Source organism: Melospiza melodia, chromosome 6, assembly GCF_035770615.1.
Source record: "Melospiza melodia melodia isolate bMelMel2 chromosome 6, bMelMel2.pri, whole genome shotgun sequence".
In the NCBI taxonomy this organism is placed as follows: domain Eukaryota; kingdom Metazoa; phylum Chordata; class Aves; order Passeriformes; family Passerellidae; genus Melospiza; species Melospiza melodia.
Genome location: NC_086199.1, coordinates 51,067,329 through 51,079,610, shown reverse-complemented (window position 1 = coordinate 51,079,610; position 12,282 = coordinate 51,067,329). Strand labels below are relative to the sequence as shown.

The 12,282-nt window shown below is 43.3% G+C and overlaps 1 protein-coding gene across 1 annotated transcript; it reads left to right on the top strand.

Annotated features, from left to right (window-relative positions):
* The first annotated feature begins 303 nt into the window (after positions 1 to 303).
* On the top strand, positions 304 to 1,001 carry LOC134419892 (uncharacterized). Its single transcript, XM_063159491.1, has 2 exons — positions 304 to 787; positions 892 to 1,001. Exons 1-2 carry the CDS (start codon positions 304 to 306, stop codon positions 999 to 1,001), a joined length of 594 nt encoding a protein of 197 aa, XP_063015561.1.
* Positions 1,002 to 12,282: the final 11,281 nt, after the last annotated feature.

The following is a 12,282-nucleotide window of genomic DNA, read 5'->3' as shown; positions in this document are numbered from 1 at the left end:
ACTTGAGAGAGAACTCAAAGCTTTTTGATACTGGCTCAACCTTGCAGGCATAGGGGCAAATAAACGTACAATCACCACTCCACGGGGCAGCTATCTGAATTCAAGTCACATGCTGAATTTAGACACGAAAAACGGAGTGAACACGACAAGACAATCACCGTTAACAAACACTTCGAAGCGTAAAGAGAAACTCGGCAGATGCCGTTCTCAATCACCCCAAAAGGTGAGCAGAGACGGATGTTACGCTGATTAACACACTCATTAGGACGCGTCCAAACTAATACCCCGCTCCAGCGTTGTAACATGTTGGGAAGGCGCTCGGCTGCCTTAATCGCGGGCTACTCACTGAGCGAAAAGATTATTTTGACTTTTCCTGCGTGGCCGTCCGAGCCAGCGCGGTGCCACCGTCCGGGAGGGCTCCCGGAGCGCCGCACCCGGACCCGCCGGTGGGGGCACGGCACAGCCCGGCTCATCCCGGCACAGCCCGGCCAGCCCCGAGCGCCGCCGCCCGCGGAGCAGAGCCCGGTTCGGGGCGCTCCCTCCCTCCCGCCCTCGGACGGACCCCCGTGCCCGGCGCCAGCCCGCGGGTCCCGCTCCGTGCCCCGCTGCCCTCCCCGCCCGGCCCCGCCGCACCTGCTGCGCCTGTCCCGCGGACCCAGCGGCTGCAGCGGCGCCGCCGCTCCTCATGCTGCCGGCGCTGCCTCGGCACGGCTCGCCGGGCTCGGGGCGGGGCCCGCGACCCGCCCGCCCCAGCCCTGGCCCTGCCCGGCCTCGGCCCCAGCCCTGGGTGAGTCGGGCGGAGCGCGCTGAGCCCCGCGCAAAGTGCGCGTGCCCCGCCGCCCCGAGCGGGGCTGTTTCTGAGGGGCAGTTTCTGGGGGCAGTTTCCCGCAGGCGTCCCGGTGGTTTCGGGCCCCGAGCGGGACGAAGCGGCCCCACCTGCCATAGGGGAAGCGCTGCGAGGGACAGTGTGGGAGCCCGGGGTGCTTCCTCTCCGCTGCTAAAGTTCTGGTTTTGAGAAGGGTAAAGGTTGTCACGTATTCGGCAGGTTCAAGAAGGTTTCGGTCTGCAGGCAAACAGAAAAGCACTGGGGAGAAAGTTCAAGATCAGCTACCAGCGCTGGCGCTGTAACTCCCAATTCCCATCGACAGTAACATCTTGCTGACGGCAGATGTGAAGTTGTATAAAAGAGGAACAAAGGAAAACAATCAGGAATTACTTGAAGTGCAGAAAGGGAAAATGAGCTAAAGCCCATATCTGCCAACGTAAAGGCTTGGCAAAAGCCCCAGCGGGCCCACTTTATAGGTAACCTCAGCCAGCCATAAATACTTTGACACATGCCCCACAGTCACTGCACCTCAGAGGCGCTGCAGAAGGCTGTGGCAGAGCAAGGCAGCAGGACCCTTGGCCTGCCGTGACTTGAGCTCTGATCCTTTTCTCACCTCAGCCAAATTTGAAGCGGCTTTTTGGGTAACAAGTGTGAATGGGGCCCTTTTCGTCCTTGTACAGCTGAACATAACAAACTCTCTAGTGACCCAAGTGGTTTAGCCAGCTCTCTAAAATAATTTGTCTATTTTAAGGTGAGAATTTAGTTGTAGAAAATCTCTCATTTGGGTTGAAATTTGTCTTCTAGTTTTTTTGCATTGTGCTTGGCTGAACCCAAGTTTTACTCAATGATTAACTTTTAATTGCAATATGTTTGTCTGCTGATTTAACTTCAGGAGATTAACTGTACTTTCTCCTCCAAGTGATAAAAGCAGGAATATAGAAATAATGGTGCATACTATTTCCCTGTTATCTAAAAGACTATCCTCTTTAGCAGCCTTGGGGAAGGCAAGAACAAGGAATGAGAAAATCCTCTTGGCAAACTTCCAGAAAAAAAAGTGATCTGTAGTTATCAAAGAGGCATGTGTGTATGAAAGAAATAATATTTCTATGATTTTTACAAAGTCTTTATAGTTTCCACTGTGTTGTTATTATATTTCTAGAGTCCCATACCTTCTGGGTGGTTTTTTCATAAGCAGCTCTTCACAGCAGTGTTCCTCCTGCTTCTTTGTCAGAGCTCCTCCAAGGCTCTCCCTGACCAGCCAACCCACCCCCTTTTATCCCAGTCATCTTCACCAGCCACAGCTGCTGCCCAGTTAAGGACATCACAGCTGCAGCCCATCTAGAACAACTAGGATTGAGGCAAGGCCACTTATACAATACATAGATTTTACCGTGGCTCAAAGGCCACCTATACAATACACACTAAGCTTCAATGGCCACCACCATTTAATTTCCCCCTTTTCTTTTAACAATTATACAATACATATAACCCACCATGACTCAAAGCCCATGTACCTCCACAACTCCTTGACTCAAAGGCCGTATTTCTCACAGCTCTCAGGCTGCCACAGCTCTTGGCTGTCCTATCTTCCACAGCTCTCAGGCTGCATATCTCTATCACATCAGGGTCACCACTTGTTATATTCATATTTCTAGCGTCCCATACTGCTGTTGTTAGATTGCTAGAGTCCCATACCTTCTCTCAGTGTTTTCTTATGGTTGTCACAGCTCCTCGACTCAAAGTACCACAGCTTTTCACCAGTTGTTGTATTCATATTTCTAGCATCCCATACTGTCACAACCATATTTCTAAAGTCTCGTACCTTCTCGGTGATATTCCTTGGGGGCAGCTCTTCACAGCTGCCCCCACAGACCTTCTCCTGCTTGTTGCTGCTCCTTAGTCAGGGCTCCTTCCAGGCTCCCCCTGACTGGCCAAGCCCACCCCCTTTTATCTGTTATCTTCACTGGCTACAGCTGCAGCCCAATTAAGGACATCACAGCTGCAGCCCATCAAGAACAACTGGGACTTACCAGGGCAAGGCCTATATACAGATGTTCAAATACAATACAGATATTTTACTAGGACTCCTACTATATTTCCCCCTTTTCTTTTTCTTACAGCGACAGGTTTTACATATTCTACTTACAATTATACAATACATATATTTTCACAGCTCTCGACTGTACAATACAATACAACTAGGACTCCTGCTATACCACTGAGGGTCAGAGAACCCAGAAATATAAAGTCTGAAAGACTTTAGCCCCTACTGGGAAATATTCCAAAACCTCTTTCTTGAAGATAGCTGTTCCTTTTTGGTTAGGAAAGATGCTTGCAGCACTGGTCTCCCACATGTCTTCACCTTCACAACTGTCCTCTTCCCTCCATGCCTCAGAAAGAGTTAGTAAGTCCATAAAAAGATAACCCTTTCCTGCCAAGTTCTTCCAAAGCTTTTCTGCATCATCAGGGGCTGCATGAAGACCAGCGGGAACCTTGCTGTTTATTAACTATAATTAGTGTATTTACTCATTGTCCTCCACTGTTTGATCTTTGAAAGTGGCTGAAAGATGACTGTATCATTTACACTAAACTATTATCACAACCATCTTTAAAAATTATGTTTCATTAGATGTTACTTAACCAGAATTAAGAAATTCTTTATTCATAGTCACACCTACCTCTCTCCAAAGGAAAACATAAGTGAGATACTCAAACTGAGATAATCACTCTGGGCTAAGATGAACCCACATCAGTTAAAAGATTAGACTAAAAAGCATTAATCAGGAGCCACCAGTCTGGCATTACATGGGGCTCTGAGATATCCTAGCTCACCCTCCCTCCTTGGAGGTGAGGGACACACAAGCACAAAGGGAGAGAGCAGCTTCCCCAGGTGCTGCACAGCCTCACCTTGCCAGGACCAAGTTCCTGACCCTTTTTTTAACATTGTGGCTGCTTTGTAATTGTTTTGTTCAATCCTAGCCTGTTCTGCATTGAAAGGAGAGGAAAAAGGAGTAAGAATGGTCCTTACAAAAACCAATCCAGCCTTATTAGCTGGTATAAAGCTGTGCCTGCTAACTCTGCTGTAGGATATTGATCCCACTCTGTGGCTGGTGATGTGCAGCACCCCCTTTCCTGAAATGTGCAGGCCTGTCTATTCAAATTCTTGTAAATGGATTCTTATTTACATATCCAGCACAATATCCAGTTTGAATACCCTTTTTGTGGTATTCAAACAACTTGTCTGATCCGTTCTGATGAACTGTGGGTGTCTTCAAAGTTAACTGAATTTTTCATACAAGAGAGATGGTCTGGCTGTGCCCTGGAGACCACGCTGAGCTCCCTCCTCAATCATTTCTTTTCTTTATGACTTGGAGAATTCATCATGTATCAGTTTGTGATCTGTAGGGTGCAGATAACAGCACTCTATTCCTTCATTCCCTTATGGGGTTATGAGGATAAAACCCTCCTATGAGGCTGAAACTTCGGCATTCTGCTGCATCATGTGAAAGACCACTATGGGTATTTTCCTGCTCTTGTTTTGAAGTTGCTCATCGTACTGATCTCTGGTGAGAATCAGTAGTTAAATACAAATTTTCATGTTCTCTTCCTTCATTAATGCTTGGTTTGTATCAACATAGAAAGCCATTAGGGTGGTTCTTTTAAAGGAATTTTGCTTTATAGAGTGAGGAAAAGAAAACAGATCTAAGGAAAGGAAGCTGGATTCTTTACGTGGGAGCATGTAATTTTCCTGGGGCCTGGAATAGCTGGATTTTCTTACCACATGTGCAGGAAATAGCCCTTCCTACCCAGTCCTGGGTGTATCAGATAATACCCTTGGCATATAAAGGAACTATTCCAGTGTGAGACACCTTCCAAACAACATTTGTGTTCAAGTGTCCAAGCACATTAACAGATTTATACAGGTCTATTGAGGTTTATCAAATACTTTGATTCATTAGAAAAAAGCAGACAGAAATACCTGTGAAGCACACACAACTAATTTTCTAGCCTCTTCCCACGGGAGGCTCCAAGTTCATTTGTTAGGAGAGTTTGGGGATGGGTCCTTCATCATCCTGCCTTCCTCCTGTGATGTTTGTTTGATGCATGTTACTGACACAAATCTAGGAAATTTCACTCTTTGGGCCTTTTCTGGCCATATCTCCCTGAGGCTAAAAAGGGTGTGAAATTTTTAATAATGCACCAAATCTGGGGACAGGATGATCTCTTGCTTCTGGTATCATTCAGCATTAATTGATTCATTTCCTAAGACACTTTGCTAAATGCAATTTCATAGAGAGACAGACCAGCTAGCCAGCCTCTTCAAAATCTTCAGCTCATGAATCAAAAAAAATTCCTTCTTTGAAGGCAGAAGAAATTAATCTTAGAATCTGTAGGATAACTTTAATTTTAGTAAGGCATGAAATTATGGTCCCATATTTATTCCTATAATGGAGTCATGTCTCAGTGTCATTTTACTTCATTAAGGGATAATGTCAGCTCTGGTGATGCTGTAATTACAAATCCTGGAAACTTTTTTTGAGTTCTGAAAAGCAACAGTCACAACCCTAAGAAGTTTTAAACCTCTTATGGGGCACATATAAACTTGTAAAGTGTATTTGAATTTTGAGAAGGCTTGACAGATAATCAAATAAGGTGGACATTATGAGGGGTGGAATAAACCATTATGAAAAAGAGTTGCATCTTTTGCTTTCCTCCTTGTAGGCAGTCTTTTAGTCAACTCTTAAAAGATTTAGTCTTTCAGAAGGGTATGTTTTTATAATTACCCTTAGGAATACCACTAAAAGCCTTCATTTTATCAATGTTAAGTCATCAGAGTTTATTCCACAGATATTTCATATTTTCATTTCTGACGCTTGGGTTTGTGTGCTCAAAAGAATAAAAAAAAAGAAGTTTTTGATTCTGCTTTGGTTTGCAGAAGTCAGTACTTAGAAATACATGAGAGATATCAAAGCCAGGGAGCTGCTTCTGTTGAAATAAATGCCAACATCTCACTGACTTCAGAGAGAAAAGGATCAAGTAATTAGGTGTTGTTTTGCATGGATTCCAGCAGGCTTTGGATCAGGCCTCATTTCCCCAGCCCGTGCTTGCAGCATTGCTGCTTTGGATTGTGCTGACAAACGACTCTCTGTAAAACCAACCCGCCGAGCTCAGCAAAGCTGATAAGATTTCCTTCCTGCACTGCCGTGCTAGCACCTTCCCTGAAAATGTGCTCCCACTTTGCCCATACCTGATTGCAGACTTGAGGCTTTGCAGAGAAAAATGAAACTTCGATGTGATAAAGTGATAAAGGAATTTAAGCTAATGCACACTCTTCCAAGCCAAGTGATTCCAGGCTATGTGCAGCTGGGAAATAGATTCTGCCTTGCTGGGGTGCTAAAACACCTGCATGAGCCAGTAACTACCAGCTGCTTGAGGGATTGTCACATTGCAAAACAGGCAGAGAGGGTTCAAATTGTATCTGGAGAAAAACAGAGCTCTGTGAGAGACATGTTGGGGAAATTTTGTGAGAAAAAAAAATAAAAAACAACCAAACCCAAACAATAGAAACAACTCACACACCTGCGTGGAAACAGTTCCTAGAATGTGACTGTCAGTGAGTAAGGGGAACATTCTGTGAACGTATTCTTAATACAAATTAACTTTTCTGTATGTGTTGTCAGCAAGAATCTAGATTATTTCTTGTCTGTGGGAAACCTTCTGTCAGAGACAAAGATCACTTTCCACATGCTTTGATCTTAGCATATTAAATCTTAGCAGAGACTTTATTTAATTAAATGTTATTTATGTTTTGTGGGTGTTACTGAACAAAGAAAGACTTCCCTGAGTGTCATTAATGGAAAAGTGACAGAGGGTTTGAACCAGGGAGGACCATCAGTCTGAATGCAGAGATATTTTAGGGAAATCACCATTTCTCATTCAGCTGAACACTCAAACATACTTGCCTAACTCAAGGTGAAACCACAACACTTCTCAGTGCCATCCTTCCAGTCTCTCAGAGTCTTCATTTTGAAGTTAACCACTGAAATTGCTGCTTTAATTGCTGTGATTTCACACACACGAGCAAAGCTCTGTTACAAGGCTGGTGCTGAACCTTGGGGAAGGAGGTACTGAGGGACTTTCTTTGGCAATGCCAGAGTTTACTTTGGGACATTCTGGTGACTGATCACTTACTGTGCTGCATTGCACTGTGTTAGAGGAGAGGTGACCTCACTTCTCATGCTCAGCCAGGAAGGAGTGGCCAGGAAGAAGATATGTTCTTTTTTAAAAATCATCTAACACAAATGTTTCTGACCTGCTCTATGGAGATAATAGAAAACAACCAGCAACTGCTGGGCATGAGTTTTGTCTGTTATACATTATTGTCTGTCTTGACAGCATAAAATTAATAAACTACATGTATTCAAACCCCCTTTGTTTGAAAAATAAGGTTGCTAAGATACAAGAGTTATGCACATTTAATGCCATTTATGGTCAGAGGATCCTGTCAATAGGAGGGGAATAACTGAGACCTACAGGTTCCACTAAAGTTTTGCTCATTATAGTTGAACATACTTCAGCAAGAAGTGCTGATAATGATAAAAATTTGGTTTACGTATAGGTTTGCGTTTCAGTATGATTTAAATATGTTACAAATAATTGTATCTGTGAATTTTGTCCAAAACTGGTCAGTTGTCATGGGCCAGGAGGTTAAGTGGGTATGCCCAGGGAAATGTGCATATTGATATTTTTCACTACTGTTCTTATTGTTAAGAGAGAAAATTAATCCAGCCTCTTACATTTCACTAGAATCAATGCTATGCTCATTTAGACCAGAAACCAACTTGTCCTCTGAACTTGCTCATGGCCAAAAAAGAGAAAAAAAACAAAAGAAAGAAAATATAACAAGTGGCAGCGCAGCAACACAACTGCTAAACCTAAAGGTATTCCTGGCACTGCCAGGCTGCCCATAGTACACACACAGAAGAGACTTTTCCCCAAACTTGGTGCTATAAAATTGAGAGCTAGAGGTCTCTAATCACTACCTTAAACTTAGGAAAATTATCCTCAAAAGATTGCATTTCTTGCTGGGTAAAAATACAGCCATGTTCTCAACCTGCTACTCAAGAATATGCTCTTCAAAGTTTAATTGCTTTTTAACTACTCACTGCAACTCCAGTCTTTTTTCTTTTTTAATTTTCTATCCAGCTACAGCAGCACTGAAGATTTCTCTTTCTTATCTGATCACAGGGGAAAAAAAAAAGAAAAGGAAAAAAAAAAAGAGCAGCTTGTTTCTGCTTCCACCCTTTCATCCCTGGTTTCTTGAATGAGGCCTGAAGCAATTTACCTGTTTAACCTTGTGGGAGAATTAAGTTATTCAAGCTTAGTCAACTTCAGTTTCCCAGTTAAACTGGCCCCCTGCCAGCATTGTCAGCTTTCCATCACCCTGTGGGGAAGGTTTACATAACATCCCCGCTCCCAGGGAGGCTCAGTGCTGCCTTGGTGATGTGCACAGACACCAGCACTGCCAGAACCCCTCTGCCACATTCAGAGGGGCTCAGGAAGGGATGGTCACATTCACATTCTCTGAAAAACCGGTTTGCCCAGGACTTTTCTCCTCGGGAAGCTGAGAAGCCTCAGAGAAAAGGAAAACAATTCTTATCTCATTTGCTTCTCCTGTGTTGTGCTCATGTGGAATGTGTTTGGAGATTGTTTACCCACAGGTGATTGTTCCATTGGATTCTGCTGGGAGTTGTTTTCACTCTTTGGCCAATCAGGACCAAGGTGTGTTGGGGCTCTGGAGATAATCAGGAGTTTTCATTATTATCTTTGTAGCCTTCTGTAACTATCCTTTCTGTATTCTTTAGTTTAGTAGTTTAGTATAGCATTCTTTGATATAATAAAGTATATAATAAAGTTAATAAAGATAAAGATAGATAAAGATAAAGATAAAGATAAAGATAAAGATAAAGATAATAATAATAATAATAATTAGCCTTCTGAGAACATGGAGTCAGATTCATCACTCCTTCCTGCCATGGGGCTGCCAGCAAATACCACGGGGACAATGCCCTTCAGCAGTGCTAACAAGAGGAAAAGCCAGTGCCCCAGTCCCCCTGGCACAGCCAAACAGGGGTTTTAGTGAGTGTTTGACAGCGTTGGGACCGTGTGTGGGATGAGGCCATGGCCGTTCTCCCTGCTCTGGTTTTGGGGATGCTGAGGATGCTGAGGATGCCGCCTCCCCAGGGATCCAGGACCACATCTCCTGCCAGCACTTGGCCATTAGCTCAGTGCTTGGCAGAGCCGTGCCAGCCCACAGGTTGTCACCAGCTGCCAGGGTGACAGCAGGGCCTGTTGAACAGCCTCCTTTCCCTTCCCTGGCTGCCTCAGTGCACACGATGGCAGCACCAGCAATATTGTTCCTGACAACCTGCAAAATATTTGTGTGAACTTCACCATTTAGTGTTTAAACATGTCATGGTGGCAACTTCAAACAAACAAGCAGAGCTTACGGGGAGACCTTTTCAGGCTTGCACCATCTGCCAGTAGCTTTCCTGTGTCCGTGCCAGCATGAAAAAAAAGGAGTATTCTCTAATTAAAAAAAAAAAAAAAAATTAGATCTTGTGCATCTGCAAATTTGTCAGCAGGGCAGATGGCATCCCTTCCTGCTCCTCAACAGCCAGAGTCTGAAATAACACTGAAGAGGAAGAGCCTGAACACACTGAGAGCAAAACCACTTAGAAGTGCCTGGAAGGGCAGCAGCAGCACTCGGGAAGGGAACAAAGCCTGGGCACAAGTGCATTCCCTCAGCCACTGAAATGAACACTAACAATACCTCATTCCCAGGGCAAATCCTCTTCAGCAGAAACCCTGGCCGTCAGCTGGCTCCGGGATTTTTCCTCTTTGCTCACAGAGCTGACATTTCTTTAAGTGCCTTTTTTTCTGGCAATATTTGCAGTTCCCAATACGTGGGAGTGGGACGGACCTGTGGAACAGCACAGCTCAAAACGCTCCTTTCTGCGTGTGAGTGCTCCTTTCAGCTCCCTGTATTGCATCCTTGCAATTCCTTAATGAGCAGCAATCATGCTGCTCTTTCAAGATACCATCTGCCATCACCCATTCACCAACACACTGGTTAGCGATGGATGGATGAGATAAAGATTAAAAGGCATTTAGTTTGAAATATCTCCACTGGATTCCAATGGTTTATTTACTTCCTGGTGATCAAGAGATTCCAATGGTCTATTTACTTCCTGGTGATCAAGAGATCACTGGCCTTTTACTTTCACTCCCAGAGACAAATATTTGTTATCAGATGGTAAACAAAAGTTTAGTGGTACGTGGATAATTCATATTGAACTTCAATACAATAGGAATGCTATCCAAGACTGTTTCAGAGAATGGTTTCTTGTGAAACTTCACAGATGAAACTTCCTTATTAAAAACAACAAAAAAAAAATTCTGCATTTTGAGCAGGCTCCCATTTTAATGAATTGAGTTAAAGGGCTGGTTTCCTTCATGCCACTTCTCTTGTCATTTACTCCAGGCAGTGACAGAGCAGGACATTTTTCCTAGTGCAAAAATCCTAGTTAGGATTTTTGCTGGGTGCTCACGGACAGCAGATTTATATTTTTGTATTTTTTATTTCACAACATATCCAGACTTTGGAAACTTGCCAGGTCTCGCCTTCAGTTTGGCTTGAAACGTTAGTCTGTAAAGCACCAATAAGCATCTGAAACTAAACTAATGTCTGCATGTCATTACTTCTAAATGTGTAGGTGCTTGTGGCATTTCTGCAGTACTTTTTGTTCCAGATTGTCATTTTGCCTGCCCCGATAGTGTGTGCAGCCCCAGTTTCACCCTAATAGCTCTGGCCAAAGGGGTCAGCTGAGAACAAGGCCTTGGAGCATCTCCCAGGGCCTGGCTGGGCTCTGTTACCAGCACTGCTGAGCACAAAAATGCAAAGTTTAATGAAGTCAGTGGAAAGACTCCTACTGGCTTTGGGTTAGCTTTGCATCCAGCTGTAAATTATGGGACTTGGATTTTATTTCCATTACTTGTCCACAGTGTACTTTGCCTGTGTTAACAGCATAGCTCCTTTTTAAACAATGACAGAACTGATCTTTCCAGTCAAGTGATCCATTTGTCAGTAAATTACACTGCAATATGACCAGATAGGCACCCTAAAATTGCTGCTGGAAGGAAAAGAGTGAAAAACCTCTTTCTGGGTTTGTGGGCAGTCACTGGCTTCAGGGCAATCACCCAGTGTCCTGTCATTCTTTGTATTCAGCATTCTGAAATGGAGGAATAGTTGCTATCCCACCTTTCCAGAAGAACAATGTTATCTCCTTTCTAGAAGATAAATCAGAGCTCTAGGAAATGATAGGAAAACTGGTCTCCTGTGACTCCATGGCTGGCCAATGGCAGAAGTTAAATTAACACAGGAATATCTAGCTTATGTCCCATTTCTGCTCTCTCTGTTCCTGTGACATTTCCAGACTGTGTCACAGAAGAAAGCCCATAGGAAGTGCACAGGAAATCAGGATTTTGTCACTTTAACAAGTTTAAAGAAATACATGTTCTTGGAATTAAAAGCAGAGGCCCTGAAAACAAAAGAACTGCTATGAAGGAAGTTTAATTTTAAGTTATAAAGTGATTGCTCTCCCTACACACTCATCTAAATAAAATTAAGATGTAATAAATAGTGTTAAGTAATTAAAGTGATCTAAATTAAAAAAAAAAACAGGAAAATTTTCATTAAGAATACTGGTGGTATGTCTGTGCAGTCATGTAGCAAGAGACTTTGCTCTCTGAGAAACAATTTTCCCTCAGAACATGTTCTATTTATAACCCCCCTAAGCCTTTTGCAGTATGTTTCCTGTTCAGACACCAGAAAATGACTCAGCCAATCAGTCCAGTCACTTCCCAAACATGGGATTCAAAACTAGGGAGAAAATCATGAACATGCTCAAAACTTGACTGATGAGTCAAAATACTCTTTAAACTGATTCTTTTGGGATTTTTTTTTAAGGTACTTGTTAGAAATGGTTCACCTTGTCATTTGGGAGCACTTAGGTGCTTGTTCTCCGAGAATGATATTTCGTTCATTCATTCACTGTGAAATGCTTTCTATCTCTGTAATTACTCTACCACTGTATTATATTTCAAAAGTAATAGCCAAAAACTGACATGGACAAGTCTCCCACTGCTCTTCTTTGGGCCGTGGTGGGCATTATTATGAAGAAGCACTTTATACTTTTAGCTTGCATAAGAAACTATATTGGAGTTACAACTGGTTAAAATTGTGATTTTCAGCTTATTTACTAATTCACTGCTAATTTTTAAGCTCTAGAATATGAGAGATGTTGCTACATTTTCCATGTACAAAAGTGAACACTATTTAAATAATCCATAAACCGCCTCCAGCACACTAGTCTGCAAAAAAATTGGAGATGGAA